The sequence below is a fragment of the Anastrepha ludens genome, chromosome 5, assembly GCF_028408465.1.
Source record: "Anastrepha ludens isolate Willacy chromosome 5, idAnaLude1.1, whole genome shotgun sequence".
Taxonomy (NCBI): domain Eukaryota; kingdom Metazoa; phylum Arthropoda; class Insecta; order Diptera; family Tephritidae; genus Anastrepha; species Anastrepha ludens.
This window is the reverse complement of record NC_071501.1, coordinates 48,247,086-48,272,446: the sequence shown is the minus strand read 5'-3', so window position 1 is coordinate 48,272,446 and position 25,361 is coordinate 48,247,086. Positions and strand designations below refer to the sequence as shown.

The window sequence follows — 25,361 nt, the reverse complement described above, 5'->3', positions numbered from 1 at the left end:
AGACGGATGATTTTGTCAAGTCACTTTTACACTAAATCTAACCAAACTAACATCACAAAATATCTCGGCATGCATCTTGATAGCAAACTTACATGAAAACCCCATACTTTCACCAAACGGAAGACTCTAGGAATAAAACTCTAAAGCCTAGATTGTTTACTATATCGAAATTCCCCTTTTTTCTCTCGAAAGGAAACTCTCACTTTACTCAGCTATCTTGAAACCAATATGGTCATATGGCATTAGAGACATTGGGGCACTGCAGCCAAATACTTCAAAGATTCCAGTCGAAAACGCTCAGGATGATCTCAAACGTCCCTTATTTTATCACAAATACACAATTTCATCGTGATCTCAAAATACCCACAATAATTGAAGAAATAAGAAAATATGCTACATCACACAACACACGACTCCAATTGCACTCAAACCCTTTTGGCACAGAAACGATCAATTTTTTGTTTTTTCTATAGATCGATTTTTTTTCGAAAGTTTGGTATCTCAAATTTTAAACTCATTTATCTCGAAACGACTTTTTTAGGCCTGTTGTTGTCAAAAAAAAAAAACTATTCAACCGAATCGTCTGAAATTTTAATATGTTGGTCACAACGTCAATGGCTATCGCCCGTACTAGAATCATATTATTATTTCAATTATTTCGTATTTTTTTAATTAAAAAATTACAATAAAAAAAAACGGATTTAAGAGTGTCAAATTCAAAACCACGCCATTTTGTCTTTTTTTTTATTCTAGTACGGGACATAGCCACAGCCATACTGATTAATAAGTTTTTGGTTTTTGTGTTTCAGATAAATAGAAGAGCCAAAATGGACAACACCGTCGAGGCCTAATTTTTCTAGAGGATCAATATCAGCGCCATTTTTAAAATTATTAAAATAAAGAAAATTTTTTTTTTTTTATGTAAAAGAAGTTAAATAAAAAGCCTAAAAAATTTAAATACCGTTTTTAATTTTTTTATTGGAAAAAATCCTGAAAATAGCCTAAATTTTCAAGCTCTAGACCACCGGGCTCCATTAAGATAAAGTCTACAAAAGACCCCATATGATAATTAGCCAGTCTAAACTATCATGTATCATAAAATTAGTAAATGGTTGCAGCACTGGGTGTATTCGATAAATGTTTTCTCTCTTAAATGAATGAAATAGCTTTAAATAAAAATATGGCTTAATATTTGGGAAACAGATCACAATAAAGATGTAGATTAAAAAAAACAAAAGATTTATTAAAATCGGCACATAAAAGATAGATTAAGGAGAATACTCGGAACATTTTCCGCAATTCCCTTTTACGCAAAATCAGTTGAATTAAATAAATCGCACATAAACTCGGAATCCGGGATTCAATATTTTCTCATGCACATCTCTAGCTGAAAAATTATTAATTACAGATACTTCCAAGTTAGCCAGCCGGAGAGTGAAGCGCTAACAATCGTAGAGTTTTGAATGTTGGTTAAAGTGAGAGGAAAATGTAATCAAACACAGTGTCAGGCTATGAATGAGCGCACTAAGTCAAAGTCAGCAAGAGCTAAAAGTTAGCAACTGAGAGCACCTAGCCGCTTAACTAGGCAATCGAATGACGGTGTTATAACCAGCAACTTATTAGTTGAAATTTACTCGTCGCGTCAGATAGTTGTGCTCGTATGTAAAACGCTAAAGTGTTGTTAATAATTTGGTGCGATTTGTTTTATTGAAAGTGTATTCAATTTCAATTAACAAATAAGAAATAATGAAAAGAAATCCAAGTGTATTTTCCAGTATAATAACAACGGTATGCATAGTATTCAGTAATTTTCAACATATCTAACACACACTACACCTACGAAGTTACCAAAAAGCGAAACAATGTGTGCGTGTTAACAAAATGTTGGTGTGCATGTAGTGGATTCTCCGAGAGTGCTGCATATGCACTCATATACATATGCATAAATATATGCATTAGTGTTTACGTTTGTATGTAGTTGTATTACCTGTAAACAAGTGTGTGACTTTTACATGTGTACGAGTATTACTAGTAAGCCCATAATTACCCACGTTTAGTCAACCCTTTTCGTGGAACGTTGCAACTTTGGGTTGATCGCGCTAGTTGACACACCGTCGCTAATGCCAGTTTGTCACAATGTCAATTTGAATAAAATGAAAAGCATAATAGCAATAGCAAGCAAAAATATAACCAGTGAGAGTCAGAGTGTTCATAACAGCGCTGCCAAAGCAATCGAGTTTATGTGAATGTAGACGAGTTACGGTTTGTGTTCGTATTTTGTTGTTTTGTAATGTTAATAGCAGCTTTGGGCAAACAAACAACAAGGTAACAACAAGCGCGATTTTGACGCTATTTTGGGCGTTGCCGCATATGGTTGAAGCTCTTCGACTGTTTTGTTTAAAAACAAAGTTGTTACGTATTTGTTTGGATGCATACCTTCAAATAAGCAGTGAGTTTTGTTACTTAACTTTTAAGAAACTTCTTTTCATTAATAAAATGTAAGCAAAGTAGATAATATTCGTAGATATGTACTAAAATTTTGTATGTAAATGCAGGGGTATTGCGAATACTATGAATTTGTAAATTAAAGATAAGATAATACACGACAAGTAAGGCCCAAAGCGATGACGTACAATGAAGGGGAATGTGCAATGTTGTTGATTTCTGGCTACAACGACATTTAACAGAACCGCATACTGCCCTCTATTTCTGTTGGCAGTACCTTGTTTTTAAATGTGGTATGTATAGCATACGAGGTAAGACGCACGCTGCTTCGCCGTACGATATCAAGTGAAACTTTTCGAACTCAAAGTTCTTATTGAATCATCGTATATTTATTTATTTAAGAAATGGGGCTGTTAAGACGGTAAGACTTTTGTAAGACTTTTAAGTCTTTTATAATGCATCGCTGTTAGAAGCTACAAAATTCGAAATCAATTATTTTTAAACAATGCAAACTTATAACTAACAATTTAGAAAATGTCATTATTTAAATTTAATGGAAATGAAATGCAATGCAACTGAAATTAAAATACCCTATGATTAGAAAGTACCGGGAATGTTTAATTTAAACGAACCGCGCACGTGAGAACCGGCCGATATTTTTTTCTTATGTTGGTAGGACTTTAAGACACACAACTGTCACCTTTTAGCGCCATCGGATCATTAGTGTCTGCCTGGCCGGCCGGAAATGTGGGCAAACAATTCTTGGATTTTGCATGATGATAACGCGCCATCGCACCGAGCACAAATAGCGCTGGACTATTTGACCAAACATCGAGTAAATTCCATCGTGCAAGTACCGTATTCACCTGATATGGCTCCGTGCAACTTCTTTTTGTTTCCCAAGTTGAAGTTACCACTTTGTGGAAAGAGATTTCAGTCGATAGAGGAGATCAAAGAGAATGCGACGAAGGAGCTGCAGCCCATTCATTCGTCGGCCTACCAGGGGTGTATGGAGGCCTGGGTTAATGGCGCACATGTGTGTTGCTTCAGACGGGTTATATTTTGAAGGAGATAAAATAAATTTGCCTGAAATTTAATTCTGTTTTGTTTTATTTAAACATTCCCGGTACGTTCAGATCATAGGTAAACCTAAGGAAAAATATAGGAACAGTCAGAATAGTCAGGAACATACAATATGAGTATAATATTGGCGCGTACACACTTTTTAGCAGAGCTCCTCCTCCTATTTGTGGCGTGCGTCTTGATATTGTTCCACAAATGGAGGGACCTACAGTTTTAAGCGAATAATTTTTAATTCGTTTTCCGATAATTTTTTTTTTTAATTTATCAACACTGAATAAAAAATAAATCAATTTGAATATTATGCTTTTTTTGTTAGATTTTCATTCCTCAAAGCTTAATTACAATACATCATTCTAAACTTTTTTTTAAGAAGCCCCAAATTTGACATACATGTGTATGATATGTATAGTCTTTTATATCATTACTATGTATATACAGTGAACCAAAAAGAAACTGGGACACCAATATTCAAGAAATTCAAATTATATAAATAAAGAAATTATTCACATATTTTTAAGAAATCATTTGCGTTGAATATATTTCATTTTTAACTATATACGCATAATTTTTGTTTTAGAATTAACAGCAACTCCGTTTATTTAAGCAATAACCGCAATAGCATAGTTTTTCAAAGTCAAACAAAAATTGGGGCACCCTAATTTTTTAGCATATTTAAATAAACTATGTGTATTCCGTTATTTTTTCATAACTGAACTGAAAATCTTAGTTTTATATTTATGCCATTGACGTTGCAGGTTTTTAAGAGTGGAGATGAATAAGCAAACCTCGAGTGATTTAAGAGAACTTTGGAGACCCTTACCCATTTCGAGGGTAAAAGTGTGCGTCAAATCGCGGAAATTTTGAAAAAAAAAGTCGACAGTATTTAGTATATTGAAAAAATATAATGAAAACTATTCTTTTCTTAGAAAAAGTGGTACTGAAAGAGTTTCCAAAAATAACTCAAATGTGATGAAGAGAAGGATTATATGTTTATTAAACGAGAACCCGAAAATGTCTGCAGTAATATTACCAAATCACTTAAAAATTCCTCAATTGTGGATGTACACAAAACTCTTAGAGATTTTCTGTACAGTAATGAGTACAGAGCGTACACTCCTAGAAAAAAATGCCTTCTTTCAACGATGAATATGAGTAGAAGGTTGAACTATGCTAAAAATGCGTTAGCAATCCGAATGAATTTTGGGGCAACGTTAATTCACCCACTAGTCGAAATTCAACTTACTTCGGTCCAATGGTCGCAGTTTTGTCTCGAGAGAGGGATCTTCCCTTCGCTTAATCCGTCTAATGTGGTTGGTACTGCGGAACATGGTGGCGGGCATGTTATGATTTGGGGAGCAATGACGACAAATTGAGTGGGCTCGTTTTGTTTCATTAAAGCATACTGCTCTGATTGTAAGGGAATGGTTGCTTTACAATGTAAAGAAGTGTTGCCCCATCCTCCTCAGTTTATTTATATATTTTCATTACTGTCCCACTTTATATTTGAGTTGTAAAATTAAGTTATTGCTTTGTTTACTGGAAAACTTCCAAACGATTTAAATATTTTATAATATGATTTTCGTTTTTTTATAATAAAATACTGAATTGAATACTTTACATTGGCTTTTGCCTTTTGAAAATTGATTGAGTTATAAGGAATTGAAGTCAGAACAAACTCGTGTCCCAGTTAATTTTTGGTTTTCTGTACGCATAAATACGTCACACTAATGGGATCTGATACATAGGCCAAAATGCGAAAATCAATATATCTCTAAAACCAATTAAGCTACAGAACTATAACTTGAAGCGACTGCATAAATTGTATATGTCGTACTTATGGTAAAAAGTAGTAGATATTGGAAACTCAAATTTTCAAATCGCTTTTCTCCGGAACTGCAAAAGCTAAGATAATGTTGATACAGTTACACAAATTGCCAATATCTGACTTATGGTGCAAAGTGGTAGGTATTGGCAAAGGGAGCGTAGCACCTCCCATATAAACTAAAACCTTCATATAGCTTTTCTCCCCATACGCACTTAAATCTCATATTGTGTGTAGTAAATGAATCAACGGAAACTTCAGCGTTCAAATAAAAACTGTTTTTAGAAGGGATAACGGTAGGAATAAATATAAAAAAATGGTATACATTGTTTATTAGTACTTAAACTTTATAAAAAAAAAATTTTAGTTTTTCGTTACAAAAATTAGTATATAACTTGACCTAAAGTACAATGAAAGACAAGTTGCTTCACGCTCTGCATCATATCTCCTTAAAATCTTGATGGATCTGTAAAAAGTAAAAAAAATCTTGTAAAATAAAGTTGTAGTTATAGTCTGTCAATTTACGGCATTTAAAAAAAATATGCATTTTATGTCGCAAATGCTATGTTTATAATTTTTTTTTAATAAAAATATCAAAAATCCGGCCCGACAGACTATAGAGAAAACACTTTCGAATATTAAAAAAAAACTGCATCAAAAAATATTAAAAACTGTATGAGTTATCATGCAGTCCGTGCCAGAAAAAGTAGTTTCGAGAAAAACGAGTTTAAACTTTCAAATGCCTCAAACGAAGGTCAGCTACCTATGCGCATCAAACTCTCCTCGGGCAGTTACATTTTTAACCATAACTTTGTATCCATGGGAAATTTTTGCAATCGACTTCCACAGAAATTCGCCTAAAACTGTAAAGAATAATAGTCTGTAAAAAAAAATCGATTTTTTTTTTTAATTCGGGCGTATGTAACCCCTTAAACCAATATTTATGGATCGCTAAGAGGGTTGAAAAAAATTGACATAATTATTTTAAATGATTTTCAATAATATCTTAAATTGGTTAGTATTAAATTTTATATTTTCATATTTTAAGGATATCCTTGATGTCGATGCCGTTGTTCTATGTATACTGCACATTGGCATTATTGTGGTTTTTCAATTACGTCTATTTTACTTTGTTGTAAAAAATACATTTCATACATTTCAATACATGTATAAAATTTCATATTACGTAAATGTCTTCCACTGTTTAAGCAGTTCAATGAACCACGAAATGCCAAGTAGTTTAATGACCTGGTTTAACTTCTCACTAGTGGGATGTGTGCTAAAGGAAATAAACAAACTGCGTTACAAGAAATGCATTGCTAAATTCAAAACTAATATATATTACCTCTAGCCCAAAGTCATTTTATGACTTTATTAACTCTTATAAACAAAATAGAAAGACGCTACTAAGAATTTACGCTAGGTGACTTTCGCGATATAGAAGGCGCTTTCAACATCATCTGGATCAGCCCCTGGCAGAATTTGTTCGGCTACTACTTGAGAAGAGAACATTGTTTCGAAGATAGGGGGAGCGGCTATTACTAAACATGCAGAACGCACGGCTTTACTGCTCAGGGAGGCGTCCTCGCTCCCCTGATATTGAATCTCTTTGTAAAAACTCAACTTTTATATTTCGCCTCCATGGACACCATTAATTAACATCACCAGGGAAGTATCTCTAAGTTCGAAGCGATCTATTGCAAAACGCTTTTTAGAGGGCTGATCCAAAGAGAGTGGGTTGGATGTTAACTCCAGGAAAACTGAAATGGTGTTATTCACAACCAAATATAAAATACCTGCTTTCAAGACTAAATGGGGACCGGCTTACACACGCTACCGAGGGATTATTCTAGACCATAAATTCAACTTGAACCTAAACATCGAGGACAGGTCCAGAAATACGGTCACTGCCCTATATGCATGCAAATGGTTATACGTGTATGTAAAAGATGGGATTTAAAACCGCGCATAGTACACCGATTGGAAATATGGTATCCAATAGCAAACTGGAAAGGGTACAAAAGGCGGCGTCTATGCTACTCACAGAAGCGCTACCTTCCCCTACTAAGGCTCTTGCGACTTTATTAGGCCGTCTCCGCATAAATTGCAACGCAATCAAACTGAATGCATACCTACGCTGGAATTATTTCAGATTTGCGAGCTCGAAAATTATAAAATTCTTTCGGGAACACATTACCCTGCTTCCCAATTCAAATCGTTTTTCCGCCCAAAAGTGCTGTATCTGAACCTAAGTCTGCGGCTACCTAACTACTGCAGTATCGTTGCTATTGTAACTGAGCCAATTCTGCCAGTATGTGAACATTCCTCTATCCTGAAATATGCTGTGGATCAGGTGGTTCAACATCATACAAGCCAACTGTAGGTGGACCACTTGCGAGGTAACAAGACAGGCCTGACCTAGAAAGAATTAACACAACTGTATCCTTCATCAATCTGGGCCGGTCTTCCTTTAATTCGGCTAATTGTATCATTACTGGGCACCGCTTAATGGGAATACAAGGGGAATGTAATTTTTGCACTGATAATTGGAACCATTCTCTTGTAAAAATTGTTTTTTGTCACGTTAATTCGGTGGATTAATAGGTACAACTCTAATGACTTATGAGATTAATAAAACCCTTAACAGAATATAGCAATCGTTAAGCCTTTTACAACAATATATCGTTTATAAAAATCCGGCATTAAATGCCAAGGTTACAAAAAATACAATTATTGACGGTTTTTCGTGTAGTCATCAAAATTATTTTTTGTCCCGAAATATTCTTCACTGCAATAGCGATTAGGTGAGTTTTTGAACTTTTCTCGACTTGCTCTAATGTACAAACTTTAGCCATTAAGTTTTGTTTTTGAACTAATTAAATCCCAAGCATTCTGACATAAGATTGTTTTTATTTGCTTATTAAAATTGAGTCATTCTGTACGCCTGAAATCACCAAAAAAATATGTAATTAATATGTAACATTTCGTGCAAAATTATTCAATGTTAATAAAATGCCTCTACTTACGAGTATATGATACATAGCTAAATTAAGTTCACCCGTTATATAGTGCATAGGTAGGCTCTAGGTTTGAGCCTGGAGGCATGAAGCATGAGTGGTTGTTTTCTAAAACCTGCCGACTCGCGGCAGGTAATGGGAAACCTCTGAATGTATTTCTGTCTCGCAAAATAGTACCTCACGGAAGAGGATTTTTTTATAAGCCGAAGTTCGAAAAAGTACCACAAAATACAAAACACTACTACAAAAACAAATAAAATTCAGCAATCATTTATTTTACTTGTCGTCTTTATCTCCTAGTTTACTACTTTCGGATACCCCCGTAACACTAAATTACCAAGTTTGGCCAATCAGCTATTGTGAAAAACCAAATTGTGCAAGCAACATCGGTTGCCACGTCATCGTATGTTCCGTAGGCGAATTCTGCCCTTCACACATTCGTCCAATCAGTCATTGCTCAGACAGTAACGAAGCAACATGAGCGGGAACTGTTCTGATTTTTTCGCATATCACCAATACGAGCTCAGTTTTTTCGTAAACAAACCGCTGTCATGTCCCCGGTGACGTCAGCCAATCAGTTGGTTCTTTCAAATTCGCTGACGGTCAGATCTTGGTCACACCTACTGATTTATTTTCACCATGAGTGGTACGCGTACCACGCTGAGCTAGAGAATATGCTGAAGGAGATGACAATTCGAAACCTAATTTCTTTAATCTTATATTATCATCCGGTTATGAGTCCGTGCATCAATCCAACTCGGCATAGTAAGCCTCAGAGATAGTTTATCTCTCTTTTCAAGGCAAGCCATAAAAAGCCAAACAGCGGTGGATTGGTTCATATTTTTTTGATTAGAGTGATCAAATATGTAGGAAAATATTGTTTAATGAGCAGGCAGTCAAAATATTTGGGGACGCATTACATTACATTTTCTTTAATAATGCCAAAAAAGTCGAGAGTGTATTTTTTTGTCTGTTTTCACGTCGGTCATTTGTTTACAAACAAGATCGCACTGTGGCAGCACTCTACTGTAAAATTGCCTAACCTGCGCAATGTCCAAACTTTTATAAATAAATCTTGGCTTGATATTATTTAAAATTTGTATTTTGTGAACTGGATATCATATTACTCTGTTGTCTTCTTCAAGTTCAGCAACTCTTGGTGTAGTATTTACTGGTTCTCTGAATCAAAAACTGTTTACCTCTAATCTACATACTCTGTTTCACCAAATTTTCGGTCTCTTAAAAAATATGATCTTATTTCGTTAATAACACAAATCAACAAAAAAAAACTTTCGGAAAATATCTTGGAAACCAACACTTGTTTTAAGACAAGTAAGACATGCTAATTACAAATATAGAAACCGTTTGTCTCTATCACCCACCGTTGTTTAGATATTTGGCATTGACCATTTATATATGTTTAATATTGTATCAAAGCAAACAACTCGCAGGCAAGTCACAGTAGAGCATATATCGCTGAATAGAGTACTACTTAACATAAATACACATAGTTTAAGATATAATACACTTGTAAAATACATAGGTATAACGTAAAGTTCCTTAAATTAAAAGTTAGTTTGGTTTGAATTTCTTGGCTGTAGACTTGTGCTGACAATTTGGCATGTTGCGCTGAAGCATCCAGCAATAGTCGGCTAACATTGCTGCACTCCATCGACTTTGATAGCTTGACTCCATCACCGAGATGTCCTGATGGAAACGTTCATCATGTTCATCACTAACAGAACCTAGGTTTTCTGGAAAGAAGTCGAGATGTGAGTCGAGGAGATGAATCTTGAGGGAAATGTTACAACCCATTAACTTGTACGCATTAATGCACTTCTGCACAATATTTACATAGTCAGGAGATTTATTATTTCCAAGGAAATTGGCTACAACAGACTTAAATGTCAACCATGCTTTTTTTCAGTTCTGCTGAGTAAATCTTCGAAGTGACTGTCTACTATGATCTTCCTTATTTGTGGACCTATGAATACACCTTCTTTCACTTTCGTATAACTCAACTCTGGAAACTTGTTGCATAGGTACCGAAAGCATCTGAGTTTTTGTCTAGTGCCTTCACGAAGTTTTTCATGAGCCCCAGCTTTATATGAAGTGGAGGCATAATAACTTTTTCACGCTCAACCAATGGCACACGCAGGACGTTTTTACTACCTGGCTCCATTTTATCTCTAATGGGCCAATTCTTATTTATATAGTGGTGCTTCCTATCTCTGCTGTCCCACTCGCAGATAAAGCAGCAGTACTTGGTGTACCCTGTCTGCATTCCCATGAGAATAGTGATCACTTTTAAATCACCACACATATTCCAATTGTAATCGCGATAGCAAATTTTTTCAAGAAGTAGCGACATGGTTTCGTACGTCTCTTTTAGATGAGTAGAATAACCAACCGGTGCTGATGCATACATGCTTCCATTGTGTAATAATACAGCCTTCAAACTTGCCTTGGAGGAATCAATAAATAGACGCCATGCTTCAGTCTTATGTTCTACACCGAGGCTTGACATAAGACCTTGGATGTCAGTCAGAGTCTGCCATGTTGCTGAAAGACGAACTTTCTTCTTGTGTTGTGGATACTTCACAGATGAACGAGTCTTGTATGAGAAACCTGTGACATTTGTCAAACAGAAATAACAGTCAGTGATGTGGTTGCTTGACTCACGCCATATCATAGGAACTCCAAATGCCAGATGGTTGTTATTTTTAGCCTTCCTTATCCAACCCCGTAAGTTGCATGCACATGTCAAACAAATGAACTGTGGTGCCCATAACTTGCCGCTGTCAACCTTTGAATCAAAGTATAGTTCATAAGCTTTTCTCAGAAATGGTGTAAATGTCTTTCGGTGTCTTTTGTCTGTGAGATAGCCGCACACATAACAAAACAAGTCTGGTGAATTGATGCAGCCTCTAGACGCCATTGTTTTCACTGAAAAAAAATAGCAAATATGTTATTAACTTAGTAAACTAAACTCTATTTTCTTATTCATTCGTAACAATAAGGGATTAAAAAAATGTATGTTTATGTTAATATCTTAAAAACCTGACGTGATAGAGAAAAACGGTTTTCAGATTTGTAATCAGCATGAAAAACTGCTTTAGAAAATGTAATCATCAAACAAGATATTTTTGGGTTGTTATTCAGTGTAATTTAATTGTGATTGATTTGTCGTCATAATCATATTCTTAATCCAACAAAAATAATCCTATATCAATTCTCATCTAAATATATGACAAGTAAACGTGATTGATTAACTTGTGCCAAGAAAGCATCTTCAATGGTCAAACCTTTTTCAACACAGTTATGAAATACTATGGGTGTACTTAATGTTTTTTTTTTTTGTTTTTAATTTCAAGGTTAAATTACGCCTTTTCCTATTTATATCTATTTTTTAGTGTCTAGACCGAAAACTTTCATTAAATATTGTAATGCCAGGTGTACATATTAGGAATACATTTTGTTAAACTAATATTGTCAAAACACTAATTGTGGTATTACGAAGCATTTAAAAAAATTGTGTCTTCTTTTATGTTATACTTTTTGTTCTATGATATATTCTTTCATTTTCAATTCTTTTCATTAATGTTCAATCAAGAAAAAGTATTGTTAAGCTATTTTTAACTAAACTGTACGGCATAGTTCACATGCTTTCTATTTTTTTAAGATTTTTCTAATCCATCACCGTTTATGAAGATTTTACCTTTGATTTTCAGAATATAAAATATTTCGCGACTCAGCAACACAACACTGCCATGCACCAGAAAGATTCGAGGCCAATAACTATCTAAACTACTTCTGAACAATCGACAGCAGAGAACAAAAAAGTCCCTAATTTGTCCATAAGCAATATGAAGACATACAAGCAAACAAAAGATCGAATGCGTAAACTAAGCCACACATACAGGAATGGCAAGCCACACCACAACAAACTTACTCCATTGTTTAGTATAACAACTATTCGAATAAAAAACTTTAAATATCGAGACAAACTGCATCTCACTACAGTCTTCGCCATATCTATTTATGTGGTACTAAGCATTTTATGTGGAGTTGAAGCGCAGACTCGTGATCCCCATTTTTACTCACGTCCGGGTGTCAATGATTATAATTGGCCAAACCCAGGTGATCCTGATTACAGGTAAGACTTAGTAAGTTGATTTAAATATAGTATTGTAATATTTGCTCTACTTTATTTTTAGAACCTATATTTTTAATGATCGGCGTTATGGGCACTACTTGCCAAACGGTTATGGCACAAATTATCCAGGCAGAAATTCTCCTGGGCAATATCCACAGGGAATGCCCAACGAGGACCGATTTCGATTTGATCCCGTAAGTTACTATAAAAGCATTTGGAGGCAAGAGGGTACGGGACCCACATCACAAAGTGTTTTAAATAAAAATACGAAAATAATACCGCAATAACCGAATTCCTGAGTTTAGTGTTAGTCATGCAAAATTCACTATAACAAGCAACGTATTTCACTACCGACAAACCCTAATTTTGTTACGACGACCCTTAGTTAAAGGAAATATCAATAAAATCACAGAAATAATCGGAGCTGACTAAGGTTAGGTTAGGTTAGCCTGGCTGGCAATAGGCCTTTTGGTCCCTAGCGATACCAGATGGAGAACGACCTCTATGAATACCGAAAGTAGACAAATGTAGGATGTCAGCGCTTTTAGCGAATCTAAGCAGAGTTGACTAAAGATCGAGCATAACATTTCTTTTTCCCCAAACTAATGCACACATATTTTTTTATAAATGAAGTTATTGATAATTATTTTTATAAATTAATAACATAAACATAATTGAATCCTAAAGTATAAAGTAACTCAATAAACTTTCAATTAGTTTGTTAAATCTTGTACATGAAACTGAAAGTAAACATTTATAACATTAATGGGCTCCGTTCATGGAAGATATTTGGCGAAATGATCACTTATGGTAGCGGCAATATTCCTGCATTGATCCAAAGTCATTTTATCCTAATTTTCATGAATATCCTTCTTGATCTTTTAGATCTCTTGATCTTTTAGATATTTGCTGCTATGTTTAATTTGTACGCAGTATCAATATTGCACAGCATTTTCAATTAATTTCATTTAGTCAATAGGACTGGCCTTTGAGGCGGCAATTTCGAAATATCTATATTTCATTCCTCTAAGTGTGTCTTTACTTTTCTTGCGGTGGCAATCGAAGCAGTTAACTGCTATCTATCATTGACTATTGCTACTTCTTTAATTATATTTAAGTTAATATTGAAATTTACTTTTCCTTCTAACATTACTAATTTCCCTGGTTCACTTGCCCAAATGCATCCCCAAACCATAGTTCCTTTTTTAGACGTCTTGAATGTCGGTTCAGTGCATTTATAATTCAGGAATTCTCCTTTATTTCTCCATATGCAGACACAGCCATGAGAATATTTCAACTGTATTAATCTGTCCAAAATATTTTATTCCAGAATTCGTGTGGTTTAAAAACATGATTTAGGTAAAACTCTATTCTTTGAACTCTAAAACACTATATGTTGAGCTTGTCAACGTGCGGGTTTTTGCGAGCTTCAACCTTCTGCGAATAGTGTGAGTATCAAAGCCCCTTCAGTGTACTTCACTCTGCAATTCGGCACGAATTTTCGGAGCCGAAATTAATGGATTTGAATTTGCAACAGTTTTAGTTCTATCGTCAACTCGCTTGATGGTACTTCGTAATCTACCCTTTCGTTTCATAGAACTTATATATGAACGATTCATGTACGCCCGAAGGACTTTCCCGGTAGTCGTATGCGATTTTATAAAAATATTAACAAGTTTTTTGTTGGAGTTTCCACTTTTATGTATTTCGATTAGAGCCTTATACTCTTCCAGTTTTAGAAGAGCGTCGGTTTTTGGAACACAATTGTACGATTTGTTAACGCTGTTGAGGCGTAAGTCTTTCCATGAATACTAAAACATTATGTATTTAGTTTGATCAATCTTCATTATATAAAACCATATGTATGAAAATCGATGTATCATTATCTTCCAAAAACTAATTGTGTTTTGATGAATGAATGAATGAAAATGAGGTTTGCATTATCACAGTACCTTATCGAAACCCAGTTCCTCTAATAAACCTAAGATAGAGATGGTTTGGACTGAGCGTATGTGCCTTTCTTCCGGCCAAAATATCTCATCCTTCTTCGTGCTATTGTATCCATTATGTGCCAGCTTATGTCTCTTAGCGTGTGTTTTGATATAGCAACTTACTCTAGATGGGCATGGCTACACATTAGATACTTATAAAATATATTTATAATTCCAAACCGCAGGTTTGGGCTGGTAAAAACAATTTGGTGTAGAAATTTTGACCACGCGGTCATTGTATGCGTTTATCATTTGAGTATTTCAAAGCCAAAGTTAATAGTTTCTTCAACCCTTCAAATAATTCCAATTTTTAAACAATAAGATTATTGTATGAGTTTTTTCCATATATATGAATTTATGTACATATATATATCTATGCAAGAACTCACTTATTAATCGATGCTCGTTAATGATGCTGTGGATTTATTGAATTTTCATACTTTTGAGTTACTGAATCTGACAAATAGCTTAACTTGGAGATTATGCATACATTCATATACACATACGAGTATGTTTATATATAAAATACACTAGATAAATTGAATTTGATATCTGGATTTTGCGTACAAACCCAGTAGAACTGAAATAAGATCTGCCAAAGTAAGAAATGAAAGAGTACTCCTTTGCAAATGTAAAAAGTATATCTGTAGTCATATACGTACACATATTATGCACATAAATATATGGTATATATACTAGCAAATACCCGGCAAAAGTACTTTTTCTAACGGCTTACATCCTTTTTGGGTGTTTGGCCGAGCTCCTCCTCCTATTTGTGGTGTGCGTCTTCATGTTGTTCCACAAATGGAGGGACCTACAGTTTTAAGCCGACTCCGAACGGCAGATAATTTTTTATGAGGAGCTTTTCATGGCAGAAATACACTCGGAGGTTTGCCATTGCCTACCGAGGGGCGACCGCTATTAAAAAAAACTATGTAAGTCGCATATTTCTCTCAATCATGAAACTCATCACAGATTTGGACGATGTGTCAAACACAATGGCCTTTATTACTGGAATCTCTGAAAGTATATTTATTTAAAAAATATTTCGCATTAGGCGCAAGGTTATTCAGTCCGGCTTAGTCAATTTATTTGAAATGAATTTACTTCTCGGCTGCGCTACTTTTTCTGATTACCGCTGACGATCGTCACAAGAATAATTTTTTATAATTTTAATGTTTCAAACGACATACAAGCAAACTCAGCTATTTCAATGTGTACATACATACATTTGTACCATGAATCATGCCTATGTGCAATACGTAGTCATAAAAATCGTATCGTTACTACAAATAATTTCTATTGCTCTTTTTCCCAAATATACATACATTCATATGTACATATAACGGATTAAACCAAGCGCAAGAAAATCATCTTTTTTGTTGAATTGTGTATGTGCCGGGCAGAGGTCTGACATTGATTACACAAATAAAGTAATTGAACTATAGATCAATGCACTACTTGACCTATTCGTCAGGCAATGCGCAATAAACCTATGAAAAAATATACCATCAAATTTTGTGCAGTTAAAAAGTTGTATCATGTGCGTCTCTTTGTGTTCGTATGTCTTTATGATTTCATTACTCTTTATTTTACAGAACAATCCGAATGCTGCGCATACTCCTTTCCCTGGCATTTTGGCAGGTTGGCGTGAAGATTTGCAGGGTAAACAGCGCCGTGACTCGCTCACGTTAGACCGCGACGTATTCGTCACGACCAATTATGGACAAGTGCAAGGATTTAAAGTCTACATGTACGACAATCCTGATCCCAAATCTTTCTACAGGCCATACCATTCGACCGTTGATAGGGTGATGGGTGAATGCTCAGTTTTTTTGGGTATTCCTTATGCCTTACCTCCAACCTTCGAGGGTCGCTTTAAGCCACCACGTTTGCACCGTGGATGGCAGCTGCTGCAAGCTGTTGATTACGGACCGGCGTGCCCACAACCAGTGCGCTATACAGGCGCAACCAAAGGCATAACGGACATGGATGAAGATTGTCTTTACTTGAACATCTTTTCACCAAAAGTAAAAATTTAAGTTATGCTTTGTGCTTTATAAAAATGTATTTTAATTTTGAACAGACTGGTGCTGGTGTGGCGCAAAAATATCCTGTGATGGTCTATATTCATGGTGGGGAATTCATTCGCGGTGCCTCGAATCTTTTTCAAGGTCATATACTTGCATCATTCTATGATGTTGTTGTTGTCACTATAAATTATAGACTTGGGGCACTCGGATTTTTATCGACCGGCGATGAGAACTCGCCCGGAAATTATGGGATCTTAGACCAAGTTATGGCTCTGAAGTGGATATATGACAATATTGAGTTTTTCAACGGTGATCGGGAATCGATTACATTGTTTGGTCCTGGTGCGGGCGCAGCATCTGCGGGCCTGTTAATGGTTGCACCACAAACTAAAAACATAGTGAAACGAATTATTGCACAATCGGGAGCAGCCTTGGCGGACTGGGCGCTGATCCAAGATAAATATCGTGCACAGAACACCAGTCGTGTGTTAGGGCAGTTGCTCGGTTGTTCCATAGAATCGTCATGGAAATTAGTGAACTGCCTCCGGACTGGGCGCAGCTTCTATGAGCTGGGCAATGCGGAATTCCCTCCACAAGTAGGTACGTTCCCTTGGGGTCCAGTGCTGGATCACAACTTCACAGTGCCCGGCGATGATTGGTATGAAGGTTGGCGTGAAAAAGATTGGAGATTCCTTACACAAACACCAGAAACTCTAATTAGACAAGGGCAATTCAATCGTGGTTTGCAGTATATGACAGGTGTGACAACCCAAGAGGCAGCTTTTTTTGTAGCACAAAATGAGTCTTTAGCTCCTTATTACGAAATCGATAACAAATTTTTTGATCAAAAAATTCGCGAACATGTATTCCGTTACAATTACACACTGAATCCGAATGGCGTGTACGAGGCTATTAAATACATGTATACCTATTGGCCAGATCCCAACAATAGTTCAATTTTACGCGATCAGTACATAAATATGCTTTCTGATTTGTATTATCGAGCACCAGTTGACCAAATGGTCAAACTACTATTGGAACAGCGCATTCCGGTTTATATGTATGTCCTGAACACAACAGTGGAGGCGCTGAACTATCCACAATGGAGAAAATATCCGCACGATATAGAGCACTATTTTCTCACAGGTGCACCATTCATGGACATCGAATTCTTTCCCAAGAAGGAACATCTACAGCGCAACATGTGGACTGACAATGATCGAAATATGAGTCACTTTTTTATGCAAACCTACTCAAATTTCGCTAGATATGGGTGAGTCTAATTAATAAGTACATATGTACACACTGTGTTAATATATATATATACATACATACAATACTTGAAATAAAAATTAATTGAAAAAATCTGCAGCAATCCGACACCACAACAAGTTTTGGGCATGCATTTCCAACGTGCCTACCAAGGGGAACTGCGTTATTTGAATATCAATACTACGTTTAACTCATCAATATTGCTCAATTATCGGCAAACAGAATGTGCGTTTTGGACGCAATATTTACCAACGGTAGTCGGAGTGCTGGTTCCGACCTATCCGCCCACAACAGAATTTTGGTGGGAGCCGAAGGAGCCATTGCAAATTGCATTTTGGACAATGTCGGTTGCTTGTTTCTTTCTCATCGTTTTAGTGGTAATTTGCTGTATTATGTGGCGTAATGCTAAAAGGTAAGAATAATTTCTGCAAACATATGTATTTGGCTTACGCGGGCGGTTCAATAAGTGCCCGTGTTTTATGACAGAGGAAAAACAAATTTCAGACTGATTGATAGGTTAGTTTGCATTTGGCAGCTATTCGAGTAAGACGTGCTCCGAGATTTTCGTTAAGATGGAAAAAGAGCAGTATGGTTCGGTAATTCGCTTTTATGATGAAAAATGCGAGGAAATAAAACCAAAGTTAGATGCTGTCTATGGGAACGCTTCGCCATCTATGACTACATTTAGATATTGGTTCAACGAATTTAAACGTGGGGAGCATGATGAAAAGCGGCCAGGATTCCCGGCAGATGTGGTTGCCGAGGAAATCATGATCTGGTAATGAGCTTACGAGTTTGGCATTATATTCTCTGATTTTTTGAAAAAAAAAAAAAAACGCCAAACGCCGTTCACCTCGGAAAACTAAATCGCCGGATCAAGTAGCTTCTCATAATGCAATGATGGAATTCCTAATTTTAAATTCAATTTTTTCAGACACTCAATGGCAACTTTTTTTTTAATGAGCGCATAACAGGAAATTATTTAAAAATCGATTGATGTGTGTATAGAAACATAAAATAAACCAGATATTTCACAGGCTTAGTCATGTCTGGCCCAATATTTGTAATACAGCCAAAATTAGACATTTTTATACATTTTTTAATTTAAAATAACTTTTTAAACTATTATTTCATTTACGAGGTTGTGTTTAAGATTATAGCTACTTACAATTATATTTCCAAGAACATTTGCAACAAATTCGTAAAACAGACAGAACGGGTGTTTGGGTTCCGCATAATCTGTCTGAAGAAAGCAAAGCTAACCAAACCACGACATGGAACTTATTGCTTCAACAGTACAATACAGAACTGTTTTTGATTGCTTATCACTGTAGAAGATGTAGAAGTAAAATGTATCCTGGATGATAATCCAAAACGCAGAAGACGCTCTCTCCGAATGAACTGTCAGCAAGGACTGCTTAGCTAGGTTGACATCCGAAAAAGACACTATTTTATGTTTGGTGGAATTCCACGAATATACGATTGTCCATATGAAGAACTTAAACCGGGAGAGACTGTTAATGCAGACCTCTATTGTGAACAATCAATTATCAATCGAATAAATCAATCATTAATTGAAAAGTATCCAATGATTATCAATAAAAAAGACCTTATTTTACAACATGATAATAAAGAACCGCACTGGGCAAGAAAAACGCTGGAGAAAATTTAAGGATTGGGGCAAGAGGCAGTACCTCACTCTCCCGCCATACTCGTACGACATTGCGCCATGGGATTTCCATTTATTGCGTTCACTGCAACATTTCTTAACAAACAAAAAATTTCAAAATTTAGTTGACATGAAAAATGCGATCTCCAGATATATTGCTCAAAAACCAATTGATTTTTATCGGATCGAAAAATGTGCGTTATTTTTGTGCATTGAAAATTTGCAAAATGTTGTTACCAACGAAGGTGATTACATAATTGACTAAAAAGAAAATTTTGTAAACGATTTATTTTTTCGAATTTACTGTACAAAAACGGCAATATTTTCCGGATCTCCTCATATTTAAAATTTTTCTTATGTTTTAGGTTCTTTATTTCTGTCCTTAAGATATATTAACATTTTATATACCACTTTAAGCAGCTAAATATCTTATTTTGAATGGCATACAACAATTTTTACCGAATACACAAAGTTTTGTTATGTACTTGAACTTATAACCTAAGGGTAAATTCGAGATTCGGAGCATGCAGTCTTTTCCTACTTTACAAGGCCTATAACACGTCCAAACCTGGGAAAAAATATATTAAAAATTTGTTTTTTGCCATACAGTGTTTTTTTTTTACTTTTTTATTTTACTTATTTGAACTCTGTTACACATTATTTTCAATTGTTTCAAAATTGCATCTAAGGATTCATTTACCCTGATTTTATTTTTTTTTTTAATTTATTTTCATTAACATAGGCGCTCAGACTTTTACGACGAAGATGTTTTCATAAATCCTGATGGTACAGAGCTACCTAATGATCAACATAGCGGTGTAGACAACTCCCATATGGTTGCAAATCATCATGCGCTCCGATCTCGTGACAATATCTACGAATACCGTGATTCTCCATCGTCCAAGACGTTGGCCAGTAAAATCCACACGGATACAACATCCATTCGTTCGCCCAGTTCATTGGCCATGACACAGAAATCGGGCAGTCAGTCCTCCTTGAAGTCGGCGATTTCACTAAAGGAAACGAATGGCGGTACCTTAACTAGCAGCTCGAGCAGCGCACGTCCTTCGCGCTTGACCTCCCTCAATAACGGTGCAGCAGCAACTTTACAACAACAACAATCAAGAAATGTAGAAGAAAAACGGTTATTAGCAAGTGAGTCATCTATACCAATATCAGGTACACCATTAATAACAACTACAACAGCTTCGATCTCTGCCGCTCCGGTTCCTTTAAGTTCCAAGCTCAAAGCGACACCTTCGACTGTCCCCACAAGCACAGGCCCCAACGTAGCTGGTGCCATAAGCAGTCGCAGCACAACACCGGTGCCCAGTGCGCGCACCCACACTCATACTACCACGGCAACCATAACTTCTGCACCACAGCTGCAACGATCACTCCCACCCACATCAGCCACACAGATACCGCCACAACCTCAAGCGCGCACTCAGGTTATCGAAGGGGTACCGCAAACATCGGTTTAAGAAAGGCGGGTAACTTGAATTGCAATGCAAAACAGAAAAGCTCATCTAGAGAGAATAAAATGCAAAGTATCTCATCATATTTCATCGATTACTATGTATGTATGTATATTTATGTACCTAGCGTCGGTCTCGTGTAGAAATGGTAACTTGGTTGGAATTGGCTATAATTTTTAGTTTTAACAGACTAACATTAAATAAACACTCGTATGAAAATTTGCAAACAATTTTATTACATAAAACATACGCCGCGAAGGCGTTAATTCTTCTAATTTCTAGTATCAAAATTACCAACAATTGTACATAAGCGCTTTTAATTTTTATGCAGTTGTTTCTTCCCAAAATTAAAAAATGTTTTTTACGCGATTATCACTGAAAATGAGACACGAAAAACATTTGCAGTGTAGTGAGTTTAGTTGGAATCAAAATTACTTAATTTAGACAAACAAAAATACACACTTAGATATAAACCAACATCGACATAGTTTTAATATTTTTTGATTCCTCTACATAAAACGAAATTAGGACTTTACTGCTTCCATGTATGTATGCGTATTGCAATAAAAAGTAATTAACTACTAATAATGCAGGCAAATACAAAACATCATTTACTTAGTTATAATACTACTTCATAGTTTTAACTTGACGCCAGTTAAAGATTAAAAAAAAAAACAAATATATATATATTATATTGTATGTATATTTTTAGTTAAATAATATATGTATATACGTATGTATTGTAATCTAAAGTGAATTATTATAACATACTATATACCCTATGCTCAGAAAGTACCGGGAATGTTTAAATGAAACAAAACAAATGTTTGCCCACATTTCCGGCCGTTCGCGATCTACATCATCTCTCAAACGCTTCAAAACGGATAAATAATATTCTTTATTGACTGTCTGGCCTACCAACATAAGAAAAAAATATGGACGGCTTCCCACATGCGCGGTTCGTTTAAATTAAACATTCCCGGTACTTTTTGATCATAGGGTATGTTTATACAATTATATTCAATATATATACAAGGTGGCTCAAAATTTATCACCCTTTTTTTAATAACTTGTTTAGTAAATAAACAAAAATGATTTTAGGTGATGTAAGTCTTTATTTTAACCTTTACGCGCTCCGTTGCCTGTCTGTTTGTATACAGCGCCTGTCACTTCACAAGTGTCAAATATGACACTTGGACACTATGGAAGACGCCGTTTGCACAAATTATAAATCTTCCGATAGGGTGATTCATTTTGCGCCATATTGTGTATATATATCTCTATATATATGTATGTATTTTAGGGCTGGTCAATTTATACGGAACTATTCTCTTCGACATAGTTCCTAGCAGATTATACATATAATTCTAAAATAAAAAACCAATTAAAATATAAATCTAAAATCAGTTTTGAGCTTCCAAGCTTTTAAAAGAAGACATCTTTATTAAAACGAAAACAGAGAGGGAGTTAAGGCTATAAAGATAGAAAATGATCTAAAGCCAAAATCATTACAAAAATACGCCGCACTAAAGTATTTAAATCCCTTCTTTGAGTGTACCGTTCTCCCGACTTAAATGAAGTTATCCTTTAGTTACTTAAGGCACAGGTACACGGAACCTGTACTCAATTTTACTAAGAGATACAAGGTTCTCTTCCCGTATAGGGAAGGGTGGACACTAACCCAGCATGAATACAAAATGATGCGCAAAGATGGTATACAGATGGATCTAAAATGCTCCAAAACAGGGTAAGAGCAGGAATAGTGGGGCCTAGAGCACATAAATCTTTAACAATGAGTACAGATTCTATAATTTTCCATGCGAAGCTTTTCGCCATAATGGTAACAGTAGAAATTGTATCCAAAAGAGGGTTCGAAAAAGTAAAAATTAAAATTCTTTCGAACAGTCAATCAGTCTTGAAAGCATTAAATAGCTTTACGTTTAATTCAAAAGTCCTTATAGAGCGTAACAATGCACCCAACAAACTGGCGACTGTTAATCAGGTTTTCCTGACTCGGGTACCAAGGAGGGACATGAAAGGGAACGAGAAGACATACCCATTTTCGGCTATAACAACAACAACCTAAAACAGTAAACCAAAAATGGATACAAATAGAAACCAAGGAATACTGGCATGACACAAACGGCCTTAATCACTCCAAAAAGTTCTTAAACTTTAATACCAACAGAGCAAAATCTGCTCTAACCCTAAACAAAAAGGGCCTTAAATTACTCTGTGGAGCACCTACAGGCCACTTTGCCTGCAATTAGCATTTCAATACAATGGACTATCTAGCAATCGTTTATGCAGATTCTGCTGTGATGAAGAAGAGTCCCTGGAACACCATCCATGGATTCACTAATTGTGAAGCTGGTGCCTACTAGAGGACGAAGACTTCAACATGCTGTCTTCTAAGGAGCTGATTTAATTTCTCGCAATACCAGAATATATAATTAAACTTAAGCACTTAGGGGCGGACAATAGATCAATCTGGTCTCAGTGCATAAAGGCCTTAGCCTAACCCGTGCAACCATTACCATTACTTAAGTTAACCCCGTGGCATCTGACATATACTTGTAGAGCAAAATGTGAAAACCAACATACCTCTACTCGTAAAACCAGTTAAGCTACAATATATATCGTACTTATGGTGAAAAAAGGTAGGTATTGGCAAAGGTTGCGTGGTATCTCTCATACAAACTTAAAACTCAAGAAGTGTACAGAAAATAAATGAATCAACGGAAATTTTAAAATCTTAAAACAATTTTTGTCAAATCAAAGTACTCCCTGCAACGCACTCCTGCCAGTGTTTGATTCAGCTCTCGAAACATTTCTGAAATTCTATTTTCGGTAAATCCATCAGAGCCGTCTTCGATTTTTCCATTACTTCTTTTCGGCTGTGAAAACGCCGAAGTCGTTCCCCGTAGAGGTTTTTTGACTAGATCAAGCAGAAAATAATCGCAGCGAGCCATGTCAGGTGAATTCGATGACTGTTCGATGGTATTCGTTTCGTTCTTGGTAAAAATTCACTAATAATAATGGCACTGTGCGACGGTGCGTTATTATTATTCAAAATCCATGAGTTGTTTTCACGCAAATCCTTCCTTTTCTGACGAATTACTTCACGTAAACGTCTAATGGCCCAAATAATAGACCTTATTAAGTGTCGAGTCCTTTGGAACCAATTTTACAGCAACACGGCGCAAACACAAATCATTAGCTACAATGTTTTCAACGGATCCATAGGCAATGTTCAAGCCCTCGGCCAGCTCTGGTGGTTAATTTGCGGTTGATCAACTTTTCTTTCGCTTTTATGATGTTTTCAGCAGCTTTGGATGTCGACGGCCTGCACTATGCTCATCATCCTCTTTTCGGAAGCGTTCATGCCACTCGTAAACGGCTGTTTTCTTTATACAGTCATTACCAAAACAGTTTCCTTATATTTGTAAGGTTTTTTTCGCACCATTGAATCCATTTCTAACGCAAAATTTAATACCAACTCGTTGTTGTAAAATCAAATCCATTTTTAAAACTGTAAAAAATCGAAGGCACGTGCGGAAGTATATTAGATTGACTCAAGACAGCGAAACTTGTACAAATGTCAAGCAATGGCGATAAAATTTTGGTGAAAATATTAATCAAAAAACACAACAGAACTCAAATAAGTTGACTTAGAGCATCACCAAATACAAATCATTAGCTACAATGTTTTCAACGGATCCATAACCCTCGGCCAGCTCTGGTGGTTAATTTTCGGTTAAAATGCTAATCACAAATGTGTCCGCCTAGAAAAAAAAAGAACAGAACTCAAGTTGTTATATTTTATCACTTTGTATAGTTCAAATGAAATTGGATAAAACTTACTACTTACAATGAGAATTGTTCTTGGTCAAATTTTCGACTAGGGGCGATACTAGTAATTGTAAATACGTTGTTAATTGTAAAAAAATTATAAGTAAGATTATAAGCAAATTTTTTTTAAATATTGTAAAATTTAATTGTTTTTGGTGTGTTTACAAGATGATTTACTTATAAAAAAATGAGATGCAATCACTTTAACATTAAAGAATTATTTATAATTTGCTTTATAGCGCCATTTTGATGCTATAGATAAAAAAAAATAGTTATCAAAAATTAATTTTTCGTAGCAAAAAGTCCTCAAGTACAAGTTTTTATAAAAAAAAATTACATTCATGATACTTTAGTTAATATTAATTAAAGATAGCTTCTTTTAAAATTTCGGGGCTCGGAATTATATACCTATGTATATAAATGTGTATATACATATATAAGTATATATTTATATATATTTTATACTTGAATTAGGATGACATAACTTAAGTACATACATATGAACATGTATTAAATTTAGTGAGATTTGATTACTCTAAACCG

The 25,361-nt window shown here is 35.4% G+C and overlaps 1 protein-coding gene across 2 annotated transcripts; it reads left to right on the top strand.

Annotated features, from left to right (window-relative positions):
- The first annotated feature begins 1,634 nt into the window (after nucleotides 1–1,634).
- LOC128864994 (neuroligin-like protein glit-1) lies at nucleotides 1,635–25,198 on the top strand. 2 transcript variants are annotated; one of them, XM_054104830.1, is made up of 7 exons: nucleotides 1,635–1,788; nucleotides 12,099–12,523; nucleotides 12,585–12,717; nucleotides 16,113–16,544; nucleotides 16,601–17,820; nucleotides 17,920–18,231; nucleotides 20,231–25,198. In XM_054104830.1, the coding sequence occupies exons 2-7, from the start codon at nucleotides 12,234–12,236 to the stop codon at nucleotides 20,970–20,972; spliced, it is 3,129 nt and encodes a 1,042-aa protein (XP_053960805.1). In that variant the 5' UTR covers nucleotides 1,635–1,788; nucleotides 12,099–12,233; the 3' UTR covers nucleotides 20,973–25,198. The 2 variants fall into 2 exon arrangements, with proteins under 2 accessions (XP_053960805.1, XP_053960804.1); XM_054104829.1 differs by having other exon boundaries at nucleotides 1,635–2,449.
- The last annotated feature ends 163 nt before the right edge of the window (nucleotides 25,199–25,361 follow it).

What these genes read in the sequence shown, in the direction of transcription:
- LOC128864994 (XM_054104830.1), top strand. Translation starts at nt 12,234, where the DNA reads ATGAAGACATACAAGCAAACAAAAGATCGAATGCGTAAACTAAGCCAC. An exon ending in ACCGATTTCGATTTGATCCC is followed by an intron (nt 12,718 to 16,112) that starts GTAAGTTACTAT and finishes TTTATTTTACAG; the next exon opens with AACAATCCGAATGCTGCGCA. An exon ending in ATGTGGCGTAATGCTAAAAG is followed by an intron (nt 18,232 to 20,230) that starts GTAAGAATAATT and finishes TCATTAACATAG; the next exon opens with GCGCTCAGACTTTTACGACG.